Source organism: Oncorhynchus nerka, linkage group LG20, assembly GCF_034236695.1.
Source record: "Oncorhynchus nerka isolate Pitt River linkage group LG20, Oner_Uvic_2.0, whole genome shotgun sequence".
NCBI classification, from domain to species: domain Eukaryota; kingdom Metazoa; phylum Chordata; class Actinopteri; order Salmoniformes; family Salmonidae; genus Oncorhynchus; species Oncorhynchus nerka.
This window is the reverse complement of record NC_088415.1, coordinates 11,760,459-11,782,027: the sequence shown is the minus strand read 5'-3', so window position 1 is coordinate 11,782,027 and position 21,569 is coordinate 11,760,459. Positions and strand designations below refer to the sequence as shown.

Below are 21,569 nucleotides of genomic sequence, written 5' to 3'. Positions count from 1 at the left end.
TATCTCTCTCCCGTCTCTCTCCCCGATCCCTCTCCCTCATCTCTCCATTTGAAACTGATTAACAGGGTAAAGCGTGTTCTCTCTCTCTCCTGGCTGGAGGAGATTCCACAGGAAGCCATGATGCGACCCAGCAGTGGGCCATGAGCCTGTTCTGGCCTGACCTATTCTGGCCTGACCTGTTCTGGCCTGGTTGAACCTCCTCCTACTTGTTGGAGGAACACTGTGACCCGTCACACAGACAGGAGATTAGTTTCCAGGCCTGAATCTGGGGCTGATATAATCCAAGCCAGGAGACTGCATTAGGCCATGTCTGGGAGGATGTCAGCTGACACATGGACCCTGTATCTGTCACTGTCCTTAGCCACCAGTCCTGAAGAGTGAGCAACGTGACGTGACGCTGTCTGGAGGATCTTGACACTGATGTGAGGTCAAAATGTCTTCCCCGCACAGGTTTCAGTAACAGCTGGTTTTGATAATGATAATAAAGTGGTCATAAAGATGACGTAAATATGACATGCTAATGGCAATGTCAGGCTGCTCTGTGCAGACATAAGTCATCAGAGATGTGGATCTGAAGCTTTGTTTTTCCTCATCAATCATACAAGGCACACTCCAGTCCACCAGCCTTGAAAACTAAGCACACACTGTTCAAAAGAATTGTATGTGCATGTTATTTTTTTCTTACTGAACCCACCAGCTGTAGAACTATAAATCAGAGATTAAAAACACAAATGATTATTTCTCTGCAAAGGACGACTGTTGAACTGTTGAACATAGCCAGTAACTGTAAATTAAAAATAGAACAGTGCGGGATGAATATTGACTATGGCTTTACCACTTGACTGGTTAATAGACCTCCCCTGTGTGACCTATGACCCCCCCTACTCTCAGTGGTCAGCTAGGGGCAGGGGATGGAGGGTGGGCCTGTGGGGGTGGTGAGGGATCAGAATAGATCAAAATGAGGTTACCAAGAGAGAGAGAGAGAGAGAAAGAGAGACCAAGTCACTAGGCAACACCCTGACGACACATGCTATTTTTTTTTAGGGGGCATGACACGGCCAGAGGGTAGTGTCCCTCTCCCTCCCAGTGGGCGCCCTCAGAAGCACACCTGCATCGGGAGTGGGGGTCTCAGCACAAAGACAGCCTGGAATATAGAGCAGCTCCACTACAGAGCCCCTAGGAGGAGAAGATACAGCAACAGACAGCGAAAAGGAAGAAAGTTTGAGCTTTGAAACCTGACCCCTCCACACACACGCGGTATAGTGCATTGTTGCTGCAGCCTTACTACAGCACCATAGTCCTAACAGCTGTCTAGTGTTGTATTCCTCTCTAAGTGTGTGTAGGTGTGCGTGTCAGTGTTTGTTCTTAGATCATGTTTCCCCGGCCACAACGTTCAGGCCTCTCTGTAGTGGCTTCAGTTTCACCGCACAGGCCCGGGGACATGGTTTGCCTGTTGTCATGACACTGGGACTTGGTGCAGAGTGAATGCTGGGAACTGGTTTGCATCTCGGGACTCAGCAAACACAGCAGGGCAGAGACCCATGACCACCAGAGGAAGTCCCCCCCCCCACATACATACACATCAGATATTAACTGAAGGAATACAATTTGACATTTGAATCATTTAGCAGACGGTCTTATCCAGAACAACTTGGAGTTGGTGCATTCATCTTAAAGTACATTTTCCACAATAAATCAGCATGGGCAAGTCTGATAATAGCTTTTAACTCCTCTATCAGTGAGACTAGCCTATGTAATGTGGTAAAGAGGGTATCAAGTATTTATTATGTCCTCCATGATGATAATACATCCCCATTTCCTATCTACAGGTAATATCTTCAGCTTCCTGCCTGTCCACAGAGATCACTGTGATTCCTAAAGTACTTCCCCCTTCACACACACTGACGTGATGAATTCCAGATGTAGTTGGCATGTTTTATTAGCGGCTGGACGGCAGACAATAGGTCTTTACCTCAAGACTCTTCTCTCTCAAACGGCTTTACGGCAGACAGTAGGTCTTTACCTCAGACTCTTCTCTCTCAAACGGCTTTACGGCAGACAGTAGGTCTTTACCTCAAGACTCTTCTCTCTCAGTATCCCCTAGCTACCAGACTGTCTCCACTCGGTAGCCACTCACCACCAGATTGACTGGAAGGAGTCTTTGACTGTATAATCAGAATCGCCTTTAGCCAACAAGGACATTTACATATACCCAGAATTAGATTTGGTGAAATGGTGCTGCTACGGTCAATAGAATCAACAAAGAACATAGACAATAAACAGAACACACAATAGATACTCATCGTTATCACCCTTAGTATCAGCAGAACTAGCAGCAGCCTCAACTGATTTGACAAGAGTTACAAAGACCGATTACACAACAACTTCATATCAGTTTCCTTCTAATGTTAACTATTAGGAGTCCTGGGCAACATTCGTAGAGCTTCTCTCAAATGAATCTATCTAGAGGATGTGGGTGTGACTAACACAATGAAACAGAAGGATGAATCTGGGCTCCTGCAGAGACATTTCCTCCTCTGCTTCCTCTTCTGTACTCTATCTCACGGCTCAGTTGTAGAGAGCGAACCACTACGCCGCCTTGTGGCATATTTTCAATCTACAACCACTCATAAATTCCTACATCCCTTGAGACAACTTATCCTCTAACACTTTTCTTTAGGAGGGGCATCACAGTAATTCCTTCACATCTCCTCACTATCCAAGATACCAGATACGTGTGGTTTCATAAATTCTCTCTCAGCTTGTTTGTCTGTCTGCATGTCTGTTTATCAGTCTGTCTGGGCGGCAGGCATGGGGCCAGTAACCGAAAGGCTGGTGGTTTTGAACCCTCAGAGCCATAATGTGAAAAATCCGTTGATGTGTCCTTCACCGTCGTGTCCTCAAACAGGGAGTACAGGAGGGTGCTAAGCACACATCCATGTGGAATGGAGGAGTCAGCATTGTGGAGGTGTTGTTGCCTACTCTCACCACCAGGGGTCAGCCCATCAGGAATTCTACAATCCAGCTGTGTAGTGAACAGACTGAGGCACTTGCAAGCATAGCTACAGGTGGAGTTTTTTAATCAGCAACACTGGAACCTACAGGGCCTCTGGAAAGTATTCAGACCCCTCAACTTTTTCCACATTTTGTTAAGTTACAGCCTTATTCTAAAATGGATTAAAAATGAAATATTTTACTCATCAATGTACACAATAACCCATGACAAAGTGAAAACAGGTTTAGACATTTTAGCAAATGTATATTAAAACCAAAAAAACACTTTAAACGTAAGTATTCAGACCCTTTTCTATGAGACTCGAAATAGAGCTCAGGTGCTTAACATAATGCTTGATTAGTTGGGCTCTTGCTTGGTGTACATCATCGAAACCCATTCAGTCTGTCTACAAACAGGCTCTCAAAATGCCTGATAGGAAGCCCAATAGCCATCATCACTGTTACAACCTCAGAAAGATTTTTTTATTTATTTCACCTTTATTTAACCAGGTAGGCAAGTTGAGAACAAGTTCTCATTTACAATTGCGACCTGGCCAAGATAAAGCAAAGCAGTTCGACACATACAACGACACAGAGTTACACATGGAGTAAAACAAACATACAGTCAATAATACAGTAAAAAAACAAGTCTATATACAATGTGAGTAAATTAGGTGAGAAGGGAGGTAAAGGCAAAAAAGGCCATGGTGGCAAAGTAAATACAATATAGCAAGTAAAACACTGGAATGGTAGTTTTGCAATGGAAGAATGTGCAAAGTAGAAATAAAAATAATGGGGTGCAAAGGAGCAAAATAAATAAATAAATAACAGTTGGGAAAGAGGTAGTTGTTTGGGCTAAATTATAGGTGGGCTATGTACAGGTGCAGTAATCTGTAAGATGCTCTGACAGTTGGTGCTTAAAGCTAGTGAGGGAGATAAGTGTTTCCAATTTAAGAGATTTTTGTAGTTCGTTCCAGTCACTGGCAGCAGAGAACTGGAAGGAAAGGCGGCCAAAGAAAGAATTGGTTTTGGGGGTGACTAGAGAGATATACCTGCTGGAGCGTGTGCTACAGGTGGGAGATGCTATGGTGACCAGCGAGCTGAGATAAGGGGGGACTTTACCTAGCAGGGTCTTGTAGATGACATGGAGCCAGTGGGTTTGGCGACGAGTATGAAGCGAGGGCCAGCCAACGAGAGCGTACAGGTCGCAATGGTGGGTAGTATATGGGGCTTTGGTGACAAAACGGATTGCACTGTGATAGACTGCATCCAATTTGTTGAGTAGGGTATTGGAGGCTATTTTGTAAATGACATCGAATGAGCTCCTGAGTTGGAAAAATCTTGTGCAATACACCAACACATGTCTTGTATTCAAGATCCTAAATGGCCAGTCTCCTCCCCCTCCACTCAGTACTTTTGTTAAACAGAAAACCCAAACATATGGCAGCAGATCCACAAGGTCTGCCATGAGAGGTGACTATAATCTGTTTTCTCTGTGAGAGCTTCCCATGTCTGGAATACACTGCCTTCAGACACACAACTGCACCACATATCACTTTCACAAAATGCATGAAGACATGGCTAAAGGCCAATCAGATTCGTGAACATGGCCCCTAGTTGTATATTGTCGCTTTCCATGTCTGTAGCTCATGAGGTGTGGAAACACTTGCTTTTATGGATTTTCTCTTGTTGCCGTTTGTGCTATGTTGCTCTGTCTGCATGCTACATCTTGCTTGTCCTATGTTGCTCTGTCTGCATGCTACGTCTTGCTTGTCCTATGTTGCTCTGCATGTGCTCACTGATCGTTTGTATTGTTAATGTAATCGTTTTTAATAACCTGCCCAGGGACTGCGGTTGAAAATTAGTCAGCTGGCTAAAACCATCACTTTACTTAAATGTTGATTAATGTGCACTGTCCCTGTAAAAATAAAACTCAAACTCAGATGCATCCTGTTTTCATTGATCATCCTTGAGATGTTTCTACAACTTTATTGGACATGATTTGGAAGGGCACACCAGTCTATATAAAAGGTCCCACAGTTGACAGTGCATGTCAGAGTAAAAACCAAGCCATGAGGTCAAAGGAATTGTCCGTAGAGCTCAGACAGGATTGTGTCGAGGCACAGATCTGGGGAAGGGTACAACAACAATTTCTGCAGCATTGAAGATCACCAAAAACATTGAGGGAGGTGACAAAGAACCCGATGGTCACACAGAGATCCTCTGTGGAGATGGGTGACCCTTCCAGAAGGACAACTATCTCTGCAGCACTCCACCAACCAGGCCTTTATGGTAGAGTGGCCAGACGGAAGCCACTCCTCAGTAAAGGCACATGACAGCCCTCTTGGGGCACCTAATGGACTGTCTGACCATGAGAAACAAGATTCTCTGGTCTGATGAAACCCAGATTGAACTATTTGGCCTGAATGCCAAGCATCACGTCTGGAGGAAACCTGGAACCATCCCTACAGTGAAGCGTGGTGGTGGCACCATCCCTACAGTGAAGCATGGTGGTGGCACCATCCCTACAGTGAAGCATGGTGGTGGCACCATCCCTACAGTGAAGCATGGTGGTGGCAGCATCATGCTGTGGGGATGTTTTTCAGCGGTAAGGAATGGGAGACTTGTCAGGATTGAGGTAAAGATGAACAGTGCAAAGTACAGAGAGATCCTTGATGAAAATCTGCTCTGGAGTGTTCAAGAATTCAGACGGAGGCGAAGGTTCACCTTCCAAAAGGACATGACACTAAGCATACAGCCAAGACAATGCAGGAATGGCTTTGGGACAAGTCTCTGTCCTTGAGGGGCCCAGCCAGAGCCTTGATCAAACATCGAGAGACCTGAAAATGGCTGTGCAGCAACGCTCCCCATCCGACCTGACAGAACTTGAGGATCTGCAGAGAAGGGAGAAACTCCCCAAATACAGGTGTGCCAAGCTTGTAGCATCCTACCCAAGACCCGATGCTGTAACCACTGCCAAATGTCCTTCAACAAAGTACTGAGTAAAGGGTCTGAATACTTAAGTCAATGTGACGTCAGTTATTTATAAAATTAGCAAACATTTCTTATAAAAAAAATAATCATTTTACGTCATCATTATTGGGGCATTATGTAGATTTATTTATTTTTAATAAGTCAAGGGGTCTAAATGCTTTCTGCGCTGTAACATCCTAATTTCCCTCGAGTCATCCATCAGATGTGCTCTCTGCGCGATCCCTCCTACAGCCCAGAATGCACTCCCCTGTAGAATTTATTCTAAATAACCAGAAAAACCCTCGTAGGTGGCTTCTTCAACACAAAACTAAAGACCTACACATTGGTTATGCTTCTCTACGGTGATATACACCAACATTTATTGAAAATAAACAAAGGCTCATAATAAACTTTGAATTACACAAGTAGAATAGGAGAAAAGAAATTGTATATTTATTTGAAATGATAACAGGGTTACTGAACTTCACCTAAACACATTACTACACAACTCCTCAATCTTAAATCCCTAACACAACCCCCCTCCCCGGCATGAAACACACGGCTCCATTCTGCAAAAGGACAGAACTTCTACATAATCAAAGCAAAACAATCCCATCATTTGATCCCCTGGGTCTCCTCTCTCTGAGGAGATATGGTTCTGTCGACATGGTCTCCATCTGCAGGTACAGCTCAGTCACTGCACGGGACATAACCAACTCCTAAACTAATATATTATTTCCATATAACACTCTTCTGATTGGATATGACTGAGCATGACAGAGTAAGACTCTCAGAAATATCATTGTGTCATAGCAAATATCAAAATGTGATATCATGATTACACAAGTTTAGTTACTTCCTTAAATACACTGATCTGAATTCGAAGCGATTATTACCTTTACACTGGCCAACAAGTCAGGCGGCATGTAATTACATGCACTACCAAATTGGTGCAATTATACCTTTAGAATGGTAGGTATTTAGGCCTACTTCCAGGCCAGAGAACAGTAGTACAGGTGAAGCTCCTTCTAAAGCATGTGTGTGACAACCGTAGACTCATCTCCAGCCTCCTTCACATCGTCCAATGACGTTTCATTCTCGATGAGGAAGGGATTCCTTTAGCAAACCAAGACAGGACAGAAACCAAACTAAACCACCAAACTTGACCACTGTTATCTGAGTATCCCGAGAGCAATTTCTAAAAAATGTTCAGCTTCCGGTGATCTCAGATTCACCCAAAAAGAAAAAAGTAAAACATATGGAGTTTAAAATACTGGCGAATCAAATGAAATAAAAACAAGAAATATGAGAATGCAAAAGGGAAAGAAATACAAAACAAGAACGAAAACATAGGCACCAAAAAGCTGTTTTACAAACCACTTAAACTACAACATTTCCCAATCATCATCCACTTCCTTGTACAGCACACAACTCCGGGGAAACATGAACACCCTCCTAGGATGTGTACAGACAGGAGGGCTGCTGTGAACCTGGTGCCAGAGAGTGACAGACGACCTTGTAGGAACTTGGTCGTCATTTGTCTTTTTTCTCAACCGGTGTAGTCCCTTCTTTAGCAGCAATATCTTCCGCAGACACTTCCTCATACCTGTCAAGAAGGGCAGAAAATACATGTTTTTACAGAGACCGGGAAAGGATGAACAAAAACGTTGATTTCACTAAGGGACAATTTATTCCAAATGAACATGCGTCATGCTGATACCAAAAAACAACCAATGGGAGAGGAGCGATGATTCCAATGCTGGCCCGGGACTCAGACAAATAGATAAGACACGTCACAGCGGCAGCCCTTGAGATGACTGATGGTGTCTGAATCAGACATAACCAAAGAAACTCACAACACTTAAGATAAAAAGGGTTGGGGGTTTAATGTCTGGACCAGACAGGGCCTGGATAACTAAAAGGGTTGGGGGTTTAATGTCTGGACCAGACAGGGCCTGGATAACTAAAAGGGTTGGGGGTTTAATGTCTGGACCAGACAGGGCCTGGATAACTAAAAGGGTTGGGGGTTTAATGTCTGGACCAGACAGGGCCTGGATAACTAAAAGGGTTGGGGGTTTAATGTCTGGACCAGACAGGGCCTGGATAACTAAAAGGGTTGGGTTTAAAAGGATAACTAAAAGGGTTGGGGGTTTAATGTCTGGACCAGACAGGGCCTGGGTAACTAAAAGGGTTGGGGGTTTAATGTCTGGACCAGACAGGGCCTGGATAACTAAAAGGGTTGGGTTTAATGTCTGGACCAGACAGGGCCTGGATAACTAAAAGGGTTGGGGGTTTAATGTCTGGACCAGACAAGGCCTGGTTAACTAAAAGGGTTGGGGGTTTAATGTCTGGACCAGACAGGGCCTGGATAATTAAAAGGGTTGGGGGTTTAATGTCTGGACCAGACAGGGCCTGGATAACTAAAAGGGTTGGGGGTTTAATGTCTGGACCAGACAGGGCCTGGATAACTAAAAGGGTTGGGGGTTTAATGTCTGGACCAGACAGGGCCTGGATAACTAAAAGGGTTGGGGGTTTAATGTCTGGACCAGACAGGGCCTGGATAACTAAAAGGGTTGGGTTTAATGTCTGGACCAGACAAGGCCTGGTTAACTAAAAGGGTTGGGGGTTTAATGTCTGGACCAGACAAGGCCTGGTTAACTAAAAGGGTTGGGGGTTTAATGTCTGGACCAGACAAGGCCTGGTTAACTAAAAGGGTTGGGGGTTTAATGTCTGGACCAGACAAGGCCTGGATAACTAAAAGGGTTGGGGGTTTAATGTCTGGACCAGACAAGGCCTGGATAACTAAAAGGGTTGGGTTTAATGTCTGGACCAGACAAGGCCTGGTTAACTAAAAGGGTTGGGGGTTTAATGTCTGGACCAGACAAGGCCTGGATAACTAAAAGGGTTGGGATTAATGTCTGGACCAGACAAGGCCTGGATAACTAAAAGGGTTGGGATTAATGTCTGGACCAGACAAGGCCTGGATAACTAAAAGGAGGAACCATTCTCTGGATATGGAACCCTTCTCAGTGAAAGCCTGACATTTGCATTTCTTTCAAAGGAGAGGTATTGCATCTGCCAATGCCAGGGGTCCACAGAAATCAGGTTTAAAAGCGGAGGGAAACTGAAAGCCAGGGTTGATGAGAGGGGTGGCAGGACAGGAGAGACATGGGGAGACATGCCCGAGAGAGAGGTGGTGGGTGCTCTGCCCAGTCAGACTGAACATAGGAGAAGTAAACAAAGAATGAGTGAATATAAAGTTGGTGTAGTCCGAGACACCAGCAGTGAGACAGACAAGAACCAGTCAAAAGTAAGCTGACAAGGCAGGTTGTCAGTTGGTACGAAGCCTTGGCACTGCCACCTTTGACACCCAGGTCTGTTAGCCTCTCCACATATTGTGCCACCCCAAGGTCACATGTTGTTACCATGGTGATTATCAAGCAAGGACACATTCCTGGCAGGAGAGGTTTGGGGAATGTTTCTTCTCCTTCCCCAGCCCAGGTGGTTGCCCCAGCTGAGTGTCTAAGGACTGTTATGGCTAACAGGCAGCAGTCACCCCTCCACAGCCACAGGGCCGAGAGTAGGAGCTAGCGGGCCCAGAGTAGGAGCTAGCGGGCCCAGAGTAGGAGCTAGCGGGCCCAGCGTAGGAGCTAGCGGGCCGAGCGTAGGAGCTAGCGGGCCGAGCGTAGGAGCTAGCGGGCCGAGCGTAGGAGCTAGCGGGCCCAGCGTAGGAGCTAGCGGGCCCAGCGTAGGAGCTAGCGGGCCCAGCGTAGGAGCTAGCGGGCCCAGCGTAGGAGCTAGCGGGCCCAGCGTAGGAGCTAGCGGGCCCAGCGTAGGAGCTAGCGGGCCCAGAGTAGGAGCTAGCGGGCCCAGAGTAGGAGCTAGCGGGCAGAGCGTAGGAGCTAGCGGGCAGAGCGTAGGAGCTAGCGGGCCGAGCGTAGGAGCTAGCGGGCCCAGAGTAGGAGCTAGCGGGCCGAGAGTAGGTGCTAGCGGGCCAAGAGTAGGAGCTAGCGGGCCCAGAGTAGGAGCTAGCGGGCCCAGAGTAGTAGGAGCTAGCGGGCCCAGAGTAGGAGCTAGCGGGCCCAGAGTAGGAGCTAGCGGGCCCAGAGTAGGAGCTAGCGGGCCCAGAGTAGGAGCTAGCGGCACCAGAGTAGGAGCTAGTGGCACCAGAGTAGGAGCTAGCAGCACCAGAGTAGGAGCTAGCAGCACCAGAGTAGGAGCTAGCGGGCCCAGAGTAGGAGCTAGCGGGCCCAGAGTAGGAGCTAGCGGGCCGAGAGTAGGAGCTAGCGGGCCCAGAGTAGGAGCTAGCGGGCCCAGAGTAGGAGCTAGCGGGCCCAGAGTAGGAGCTAGCGGGCCCAGAGTAGGAGCTAGCGGGCCCAGAGTAGGAGCTAGCGGGCCCAGAGTAGGAGCTAGCGGGCAGAGAGTAGGAGCTAGCGGGCAGAGAGTAGGTGCTAGCGGGCCGAGAGTAGGAACTAGCGGGCCGAGAGTAGGAGCTAGCGGGCCGAGAGTAGGAGCTAGCAGCTAGCGGGCCGAGAGTAGGAGCTAGCGGGCCGAGAGTAGGAGCTAGCGGGCCGAGAGTAGGAGCTAGCGGGCTAGCGGGCGAGAGTAGGAGCTAGCGGGCCGAGAGTAGGAGCTAGCGGGCCGAGAGTAGGAGCTAGCGGGCCCAGAGTAGGAGCTAGCGGGCCCAGAGTAGGAGCTAGCGGGCCCAGAGTAGGAGCTAGCGGGCCCAGAGTAGGAGCTAGCGGGCCCAGAGTAGGAGCTAGCGGGCCGAGCGTAGGAGCTAGCGGGCCGAGCGTAGGAGCTAGCGGGCCGAGCGTAGGAGCTAGAGGGCCCAGAGTAGGAGCTAGCGGGCCGAGAGTAGGTGCTAGCGGGCCGAGAGTAGGAGCTAGCGGGCCAAGGCCCTGAACCAGTAGCTGCATTTACATAACACACAACACTCCAAGAAGCACTGGATAGGAGGATTGATATCAAATCAAATGTTATTTGTCACATGCTGAATACAACAGGTGTAGTAGACCTTAGTGTACTGCCGAATACAACAGGTGTAGTAGACCATACAGTGTACTGCTGAATACAACAGGTGTAGTAGACCATACAGTGTACTGCTGAATACAACAGGTGTAGTAGACCATACAGTGTACTGCTGAATACAACAGGTGTAGTAGACCATACAGTGTACTGCTGAATACAACAGGTGTAGTAGACCTTACAGTGTACTGCTGAATACAACAGGTGTAGTAGACCTTACAGTGTACTGCTGAATACAACAGGTGTAGTAGACCTTAGTGTACCGCTGAATACAACAGGTGTAGTAGACCTTACAGTGTACCGCTGAATACAACAGGTGTAGTAGACCTTACAGTGTACTGCTGAATACAACAGGTGTAGTAGACCTTACAGTGTCCTGCTGAATACAACAGGTGTAGTAGACCTTACAGTGTACTGCTGAATACAACAGGTGTAGTAGACCTTAGTGTCCTGCTTACTTACAAGCCCTTAACCAACAATGCTTTAAAAACTTAAAAAATAAAAATAAGTAAAAAAATGTCAAATAAAAAATATCGTTGTAATCATGTAAATTATCTTTGAGTCTGGAGGAACAATTTTATGATGAGTGAAGATAGTAAAAATGTGTCAAGCTAAGAGACAGGCAACCAATAGCGCCATCTGGTGCTGCACGGTGAATGATTTGAATTGAAACAGGCCAAATGTTCACTACCCCTGGTGATGAGACTGACGCGTGAGCTTGGCTGATAAAATAAATGTCATGATGGAAACAGGGAAGGTGTTATTACCTGAACATCTCAGTCAGTTCTCCTTTCAACAGAGCTACAACCAATGGGAATCCAATACAGGCTGGGACCAGGTACAGCAAGGCAGGCTGGGAAGGAAGAGAGAGACAAGACAACCAGTTGGTACCAGCCAAGTCGACATAAAGGTGAGCCTTTAACCTGGGAATCAGTGCCTCTCACCTGGGCGTGTTTAAAGGTGTGCATGACCCAGATGGTCAGGCCCAGGCCAAAGATGTAGGCCAGGAAGCTGGTGTGGAAGTAGGTCCTGGTGTTCTTCTTTAGACTGGAGGGAGCAGACAGAACATAAAATACATGACAGGTAAGGAGAGGGAGGATATGGGCCATGTTCTTTAGACAGAACATAAAACACATGACAGGTAAGGAGAGGGAGGATATGGGCCATGTTCTTTAGACAGAACATAAAATACATGACAGGTAGGGAGAGGGAGGATATGGGCCATGTTCTTTAGACAGAACATAAAACACATGACAGGTAAGGAGAGGGAGGATATGGGCCATGTTCTTTAGACAGAACATAAAACACATGACAGGTAAGGAGAGGGAGGATATGGGCCATGTTCTTTAGACAGAACATAAAATACATGACAGGTAGGGAGAGGGAGGATATGGGCCATGTTCTTTAGACAGAACATAAAATACATGACAGGTAGGGAGAGGGAGGATATGGGCCATGTTCTTTAGACTGGAGGGAGCAGACAGAACATAAAATACATGACAGGTAAGGAGAGGGAGGATATGGGCCATGTTCTTTAGACAGAACATAAAATACATGACAGGTAAGGAGAGGGAGGATATGGGCCATGTTCTTTAGACTGGAGGGAGCAGACAGAACATTACACACGACAGGTAAGGAGAGGGAGGATATGGGCCATGATAGAAAAGAGTTAGAGCTCACCTGACATCAAAGCGGAGAAGTAAAGCAATGAAGATACCTGAAAAACAACATGTAATATTAACATTAACAGAGTGGGCAGCGCTATCAGAAGAAAATAAGGTGTACTGGAGGTGGATCTAATGCTGAAGTACTACCATTATCTAGTGGATGTGACAAGCCCATTGGTATGTAAAATTAGACGCTACTGTTGAGGGAAGAGGATGTTTTACTTGCCTGGAATGACAATATCTCCCAGCCCCAGCATTGCAAATTGACTGGCACCCAGACCCTTCTCCAGCAGGTCCTGGGGAAACACCACTGAGATGGACAGAAGAGAAGGGAGAGAGAGAGAGAGGGGGAAAAAAATGGCTGTCACTGTGTGGTCAGATGTGATCTGATTACAGAGACCAATAGACGAGCACACACACAGTAACAGGCATGGGTATTAAAATGGAGCTGGAATGCACAGCGGATGTTTTATGGGCTCCTGACCAATTCGGCCATTTTGTCTGGGTTTCTTTTGCGCTGAGCTTAACTTTATTTGGACCTCATTTTTCAGCCAGTGTTCCCTCTGACACAAAAAAAAGAGCCTCTGGACATCAACTTAGAATTTGGATGAAGATTTCTACTTCTGCACAGGACATACGGTTCACCCCGGACCAGGCTTTAATTCCGACACTCGGAAGAGAAAGGCAATATAAAAAGGCAGACCTAAGCACAAGAGGAGTGCTGTGGCTGTCTGTTAACAGCTGGTGCGTAATCTCTAATATTAAGGAAGCCTCAAGGTTCTGCCCTTCCGAGTTAGAATACCTCATGATAAGCTGTAGACCATACTATTTACCAAGAGAGTTATCTATTAACCGCCACAAAACGATACGGTCACCGAGACAACACTCAACCAGATATTAAAGGCCATAAGCGAACAAGAAAATGCTCATCCAGAGGCGGCGCTCCTAGAAAACTGATATCCGTCTGACCTAAATTCTACCAGCATGTCACCTGTGCAACTAGAAGCGGGAAAAAAATAATAATATTTTTTAAATTTTTTAAAAATCTCGATCACCTTTGCATCACAGAGACCCATACAAAGCTCTCCCTCACCATCCATTTGGCAAATCTGATCATAACTCCATCCTCCTGATTCCTGCTAACAAGCAAAATCTTAAAACATGAAGTACCAGTGATGCACCCAATATGGAAGTGGTCCAAACAGATTCTAAGCTACAGGACTGTTATGCTAAGCTACAGGACTTTTATGCTAAGCTACAGGACTGTTTCCCAGAACACAGACTAGAATATTATTCTGGGACTCATCCGATGACATTGGAGGTTCCCACATCAGTCACGGGCTTCTTTAGTTTGTCGACAACATCACCACAGTGACCGTACGTACAGATCACAACCAGAAGCCATGGATTACATGCAACATCCGCACTGTGCTAAAGGGTAGAGCTGCCACTTTCAAGTAGTTAAACACTAACCCGGACACTTAAGAAATCCTGCTACACCCGTCAAACAGGCAAAGCGTCAATACAGGACTATGATTGAATTCTACTACACTGGCTCCGACGAGCATCGCATGTGGCTGGGCTAGCAAACTATCAAGGACTACAAAAGGAAAACCAGCTGCGAGCTGCCAACTGACGTGAGCCTACTAGATGAGCTAAATGCCTTCTATCCTCGCTTCGAGGCAAGCAACACTGAATGATGCATGAGAGCACCAGCTGTTCCGGACAACTGTGTGATCACGCCCTCTGTAGACGATCTGAGTAAGCCCTTTAAATAAGTTAACATTCACAAGACAACAGGGCCAGACGGATTACCGAGACGTGAACTCCAAGCACCCGCTGACAAGTGACTTCACTGACATTTTCAACCTCTCCCTGACTCAGTCTAATAACTACATGTTGATTCAAGCAGACCACCCTAGTCCCTGTGCCCAAGAACACCAAGGTAACCTGCCTAAATTACTATCGCTCCGTAGCACTCACATTTGTAGACATGAAATGCTTTGAAAGACTGGTCATGACACACCATCATTATCCCTGACCCAATCCAATTCGCATACTACCCCAATAGATCGAAAGATTTGTATTGCACTCCATACTGCCCTTTCCCACCTGGACAAAAGGAACACCTACATGAGAATGCTGTTCATTGACTACAGCTCAGCATTCAACACCATAGTGCCCTGCAAGCTCATCACTAAGCTAAGGACCCTGGGACTGAACACCTCCCTCTGCAACTGGATCCTGGACTTCCAGACAGGGTAGGCAACAACACATCCGCAAAGCTCACCCTCAACTCAGGGAACACCTCAGGGGTGCATGCTCAGTCCCATTCTGTACTCCCTGTTCACCCACGACAGCGTGGCGCACACGACTCCAACACCATCATTAAGTTTTCCTGACAACACGACGGTGGTAGGCCTGATCACCGACAATGAGAAAGCCTACAGGGAGGAGCTCAGAGACCTGCAAGTGTGGTGCCAGGACAACAACCTATCTCGCAAGACAAAGGAGCTGATCGTGTACCACAGGAAACGGAGGGGCGAGCGTCATTCACATCGATGGGGCTGTAATGGAGTGTTTCAAGTTCCCGGTGTCCACGTCACTAAGGATATCTCATAATCCAAACATAACAGTCGTGAAGAGGGCACAACAACTCCTCTTCCCACTGAGGAGGATGAAAAGATGTGGCATGGGCAGCTGCACCATCGAAAGCATCTTGACTGGCTGCATCACCACTTGGTGTGCCAACTGCTTGGCATTTGAATGCATGGCGCTAGAGGGTATTGCATTACGGCCCAGTACGTCACTGGGGCCCAGCTCCCTGCAGTCCAGGACCTTGACGCCAGGCGGTGTCAGAGGAAGGCCCTAAAAATGGTTTGACTCCAACCACCCAAGTCAGACTTCTCTTTGCTACCACACTGACAGCGGCACTGAAGCACCAAGTCCAGAAACCAACAAGACCCTGAACAGCTTCTACCAACAAGCCATAAGACTGATAAATAGTTAGTACAGATACCATGAGGAAGTAAAAGTGTGTGGATATATTGAAGAAACAGCTCAAGACATCAGTCAAGAAGTTAAATCTTGGTCACAAATGGGTCTTCCAAAATATACAAGCATACTTCCAAAGTTGTGGCAAAATGGCTTAAGGACAACAAAGTCAAAGTATTAGAGTGGCCATCACAAAGCCCTGACCTTTATCCTGTAGAACATTTGTGGGCAGAACTGGAAAAGTGTGCACGAGTAAGGAGGAATGGGCTAAAATTCACCCAAATTATTGCGGGAAGCTTGTGGAAGGCTACCCAAAACGTTTGACCCAAGTTAAACAATTTAAAGGCAATGCTACCAAATACTAATTGAGTGCATGTAAACTTCTGACCCACTGGGAATGTGATGAAAGAAATAAAAGCTGAAATAAATAATTCGCTCTACTATTATTCTGACAATTCACATTCTTAAATGTCAGGAATTGTGTAAAACTGAGTTTAAATGTATTTGGATAAGGTGTACGTAAACTTCCCACTTCAACCGTATATACAGCCAAGTTAACGTGACTCATCGCGTATCTATTATTACACGTTACAATTTCCCTTTACTTCCCTTCTCTCTGCTTTGCTGGGAAGGGCCCGTAATCATTTCACTTAGTCCACACCTTTGGTTTGATAGATGCAGCTTTTCACAAGCAGTCACAAGCAGCGTATGGCTAACAGAGATTTACATAGCACTCGTTAAAGTTAAACATGAAATACAGTCTATAAAATATTGACTGCATTGACTTTACAACATACAGGGGGGAAAAACATCTCTTTACTCACACTTAATGGGTGCCTCGAATGACTTGGCCACAGTAACCATGACATTGGTGCCAAATACCTATAGGGATAACGGTTGTGTTTATTCAAGTGAGTCAATACACCCAGCTTAACGCTTTGGCAGGGCCCGAGAGGTTTACTACAAAGCAGAATCAATGAGTAATCCAAATGCTTAAACAAGGTAGATGGCTATCTAGCAATCGAGATATTTAAGATAAACTTGAAATTGGCATGGTCTAATTGACTCAACCAAAAACACATACCAAAGTTCAGCTTTCTTAATGAACCTGAACATCAATAGTTGTTTATCAAAGTAGCTGGATAACTCATTGATCCTGCTTTGTAGTAAACCCCGAATGGGCTATAAACTGGTAGTACAGTATTGGGGTGATGTGGTAGACTTACCCAGAAGACATCATACACAAACAGCCCCCCCAGCAGGATACAGCCAGTACTGATGTTGTTCAGGTGCAGAAGCTCCACCCCATTCAGTGCGAATGCCAGGCCAAAGAGGTTGTTGGCAATCCAGTGCTGGGAAGAACCAAAGAACACGTTCAAAGTAAGTCGCTCTGGATAAGAGCGTCTGCTAAATGACTTAAATGTAAATGTAAAGGAGAACCCAAGAACACGTTCAAAGGAGAACCCAAGAACACGTTCAAAGGAGAACCCAAGAACACGTTCAAAGGAGAACCCAAGAACACGTTCAAAGGAGAACCCAAGAACACGTTCAAAGGAGAACCCAAGAACACGTTCAAAGGAGAACCCAAGAACACGTTCAAAGGAGAACCAAAGAACACGTTCAAAGGAGAACCAAAGAACACGTTCAAAGGAGAACCAAAGAACACGTTCAAAGGAGAACCCAAGAACACGTTCAAAGGAGAACCCAAGAACACGTTCAAAGGAGAACCCAAGAACACGTTCAAAGGAGAACCCAAGAACACGTTCAAAGGAGAACCCAAGAACACGTTCAAAGAAGAACATACACAACACCCACACACAGAAGACTAGGAACCATATGTAAAATGTATGCACACATGACTAGGTCTCTTTGGATACAATAGTTTGCTAAATTGCATATAGAAATAATATGTTAAGACAAACTCAGATGAACACAACCACAAGAGTATTAAACTGGAGGGAATTGTATAGGACTAACTACAGGCTTACACACAACCGTAATATACTGTCATTTTAACTAACATTTTAACTAACCTTCTTGAGGATGTACCAGACCCCAACCACAGTGCTGATGACCAGGCAGATCATGTCCTTGGTGTCAAACTCATAGTTGACCATCTCTGTTGGGGGGGGGGTAATCAGTGACATATTAAAACATGTGCTTTTACAGTGCATTAACCATATGACTGCTTCTAGCGCTCACTCCGTTTCCCCCTCACCTTCTTTGGTCTCTCCCGAGCCCTGAGTGAAGAGCAGCTGGTACTGCTTGATGGGGATGTTGGCAGGGAAGATCCTGTTCATGAAAGGACTAATGGACAGATGGGGGGGGGGGGGGACAAATTATGTTGAGACATTCAGGCTATAGCCAATGTCATAAAGTGAAAGGAGAACCTAATAAAATGATGAACCAAAAGCTCTCACCTCATTGTGTGAGACAGTGCCAAAATCCCCAGGACAAAGAAATACATTGATAGCAGCAAGTTGATGTACTCTTGAGAGAAAATCTATGATTGAAACAAAAACTATTTAGTACTACTCCATTGACACAACATACAGTATCCCAGCACTAGTCTCACTCACTTTAAATCAGAGAGCTGGAAGGGAATACAGTCAAAGGAAATACAGTAAAAGGGAATACAGTAAAAGGGAAAAAGGAAATACAGTAAAAGGGACCACAGTAAAAGGGACCACAGTAAAAGGGAAAAAGGGAACACAGTAAAAGGGAAAACAGTAAAAGGGAAAAAGGGACCACAGTCAAAGGGAAAAAGGGACCACAGTCAAAGGGACCACAGTCAAAGGGACCACAGTCAAAGGGAACACAGTAAAAGGGAAAAAGGGACCACAGTAAAAGGGACCACAGTAAAAGGGAAAAAGGGAACACAGTAAAAGGGAAAAAGGGACCACAGTCAAAGGGACCACAGTCAAATGGAAAAAGGGACCACAGTCAAAGGGACCACAGTCAAAGGGACCACAGTCAAAGGGACCACAGTCAAAGGGAACACAGTCAAACAGTCAAAGGGAAACACAGTCAAAGGGAAACACAGTCAAAGGGAAACACAGTCAAAGGGAACACAGTCAAAGGGAACACAGTCAAAGGGAACACAGTCAAAGGGAACACAGTCAAAGGGAACACAGTCAAAGGGAACACAGTCAAAGGGAACACAGTCAAAGGGAACACAGTCAAAGGGAACACAGTCAAAGGGAACACAGTCAAAGGGAACACAGTCAAAGGGAACACAGTCAAAGGGAACACAGTCAAAGGGAACACAGTCAAAGGGAACACAGTCAAAGGGAACACAGTCAAAGGAAACACAGTCAAAGGAAACACAGTCAAAGGCAATATGGTAAAGCAGAGGTACAGCACTATGTGGGAGATTGTTGGAGGGAATAGCAGTAGATTGTTACATTGTAATACTGCAGGAAATGATTCAGGACAAAAACAAGTGATGTAGGGATGAGGGGGGGTGATGATGCTCACTTTGAAGAAGAGATAGAGGCCGAAAAGGGTGCAGCTGGCAATGATGGGGAACCGTGCAGCATCTCTGCCTGTGATGGTCTCTGGCATGTCTGAGGAGTTCTGGGGAGAGAGAAACAAGTGTTGATGCGAGTGGACAAGCATAAGCAGCACACTTCTTCCTAAGTTCCTTCAAAAACACACAAAATAATCAACATACATTGGGGGGGGGGGTTGCCTTTGTCAAATGTGTAGAATAGCTGTTAATTAGCTGTAAAAACAGCTAAATGTCACTGCGACGGCCAACAGGAGGGCCTACCACCTATGAGCCCCATTTTGATCCAGGGAAAAAAATGACTGTTAAAGTTCCACTTCAAAAGAGAAAGCACTAGAATAGACTGTTTTTAGAGACAATCTTTGTTTCATCACATCACAGACTAATTCATCACAAAAGTAGTAGTTAGGTGACTGACAAACTCAAGCAGGTTACATGTTCGTGTCCCACTAGAGAGAGGCCTAACTGAATGAAATGAGCAAATCTGCACAGGGAATATAATTAAAATGGGTCAATGTGGTGCGATGAGCAGCAAGGAACAAGACAGGACTGCAACGGGCGAGCGATTAATTCCATCCAACTCTAAAGACCTCATCTCCAGTAAAATACTAGAGGCCTTTGACTTATCACCATCTGTGCCAGTTTCTTCTATAGCACAGTCATTGAACCTTATCAGCGTACACCCACCGCGTTCAGTGGGATTCTGGTCCAGGGGCCTTTACCTGTACACCAAACAGACCCACATCCTCATTGATTATGGGCAAAGCAGGACAATGAGGCCCACACCTTGACACTCGGTGCCTAATAACCAGAATGATTTCACACACACACAGATGGGAAACATACACGCATAGACACAGTCATGAAGCATCTTCCAGATTGCCACGAACAATGTGTCAGAATAATACAAATCTGACTGTTCTGATCATCAGTTCTAATACTCACTCTGTACTCATAATCACAACCATTTTCTCCAGCAACCTAAGGACGAAATAAGTGCACAGAAAGTCATTAGCGGAGTATATTGCAAGAGTATAGTAAGTAATCTATAGTAAGCGTCAGGCTAGATTCTGGATGAGGCAGCAACCAACCACAAGTCAACACCACACATGAAACGCTCTTTAGCAGAGTGCAAGTTAGTTAACCACACCACCAGAAAAAAAGTCGCTAGTTTAGTTTCACGCCACTCAAAAAGCCTGTCCTCTCTAATCGGTCATGTCATCAGACAACCAGGTCGTGCATCATAGGTTTCCCTCCACCCACCGACTGAAAGACCAGAAGTGATGGCAGTAAGGACACGTGTAGTTCAGACAAACTATGATTAGCATATTCCTACTATACATTGAGCCCAGGGGCCTTAAAGAAAAAAGCTAGAATTTAACTTTGAAACAATGTTAAGAGTTCATGTTACCTAAAACCTATCCAGATTATGCACACGCCAGAACAAAATTCCCTGAACCTTGTAGCAGGTGATTGAGATGTGTACAAGACTTGTCAGTAACACCCTCCTTCCTGGTTGAAATGATTTGAAAAACATCTTGCCAACTAGTCACTGTCATGATAAAAAAAAATGTATTGGCTACTGTCAACAATAAACCAATCTAGTTATGTGAGTAAACTACCAGGCAAATAAGATGAATATATGGTGCATTGATCGCCCCAGTCAAGGCCGGCCAGTTCCCTAAACATGATTAGATAACTGGCTGTCTCGCTACATCATACTGGTCTGGATATGGAACAAACACTGATTGTGGAATGTGAGTGACAGCTGGCTAGTGTTTCTCGATACGTGTACCTGGGTGGGACACTGGACAGACTGACGGGTGAATGAGGATCATTGCCTCCTTTTACGGCCCAACAGTTAGCCAACAGTGGGAACCTAGCTAGCTGAGTAATCTACCTAGGCACTTACTTGTAAAATGGCATGTTAACATTACCTTGCTTTTGCCGCAGCTGACGGACCGCAGCGCACCGAAGAAGATAGGCAACAGAGCCATGAACACAAGGCTGCCATATGCCAGTGCTGTTCCCTCCGGTGTCGCCACAAACTTGGCCACTGTCGCGTTGACAGCGTCGGTACCATTGGAGTCGGTTGCATTCAGTCCGTCCAGAGCTGGAGGTGAAGTTTCGCTAGGTAAGACCGATCCTTGATTAACATCGGCCATGTTTGCAAGTTGTCCACCAACCCAACAGAGTCTTGTACGCTATTTGCCGCCTATCAAAACAGCTTGTTTCTATTAATGTTGGACTCCCCTTTGCTAAGGCCACGTTTCCTAACTCTGGCAATTGACAAGCCTCTTCCTTGTTAGTTCACTTGTCACTATCGTTTCAAACCCGTACTTACTGCCGCCCAGTGGTCTGGATGGTTTGAGTAGACAGGTCCTCAAACAACAAAATGTGGACAG

General features: G+C 45.9%; 1 protein-coding gene across 1 annotated transcript; it reads right to left on the bottom strand.

The window, feature by feature from the left end:
• Positions 1-6,314: 6,314 nt before the first annotated feature.
• On the bottom strand, positions 6,315-21,463 carry LOC115117657 (minor histocompatibility antigen H13-like). The gene is made up of 12 exons (XM_029646148.2): positions 21,102-21,463; positions 19,134-19,232; positions 18,077-18,159; positions 17,875-17,963; positions 17,690-17,775; positions 16,883-17,008; positions 16,481-16,538; positions 12,889-12,972; positions 12,676-12,712; positions 11,940-12,042; positions 11,763-11,848; positions 6,315-7,573 (listed from the first exon to the last, which is right to left on the bottom strand). The coding sequence occupies exons 1-12, from the start codon at positions 21,327-21,329 to the stop codon at positions 7,501-7,503; spliced, it is 1,152 nt and encodes a 383-aa protein (XP_029502008.1). The 5' UTR covers positions 21,330-21,463; the 3' UTR covers positions 6,315-7,500.
• Positions 21,464-21,569: the final 106 nt, after the last annotated feature.

Excerpts from the sequence above, each read along its gene's own strand:
- LOC115117657 (XM_029646148.2), bottom strand. The coding sequence starts at position 21,329 with ATGGCCGATGTTAATCAAGGATCGGTCTTACCTAGCGAAACTTCACCT. Across the intron at positions 17,776-17,874 it reads CTCGGGAGAGACCAAAGAAG|AGATGGTCAACTATGAGTTT; the intron begins GTGAGGGGGAAA and ends CCCCCCCAACAG. Across the intron at positions 12,973-16,480 it reads ATTCGAGGCACCCATTAAGT|TGGTGTTTCCCCAGGACCTG; the intron begins GTGAGTAAAGAG and ends TGTCCATCTCAG.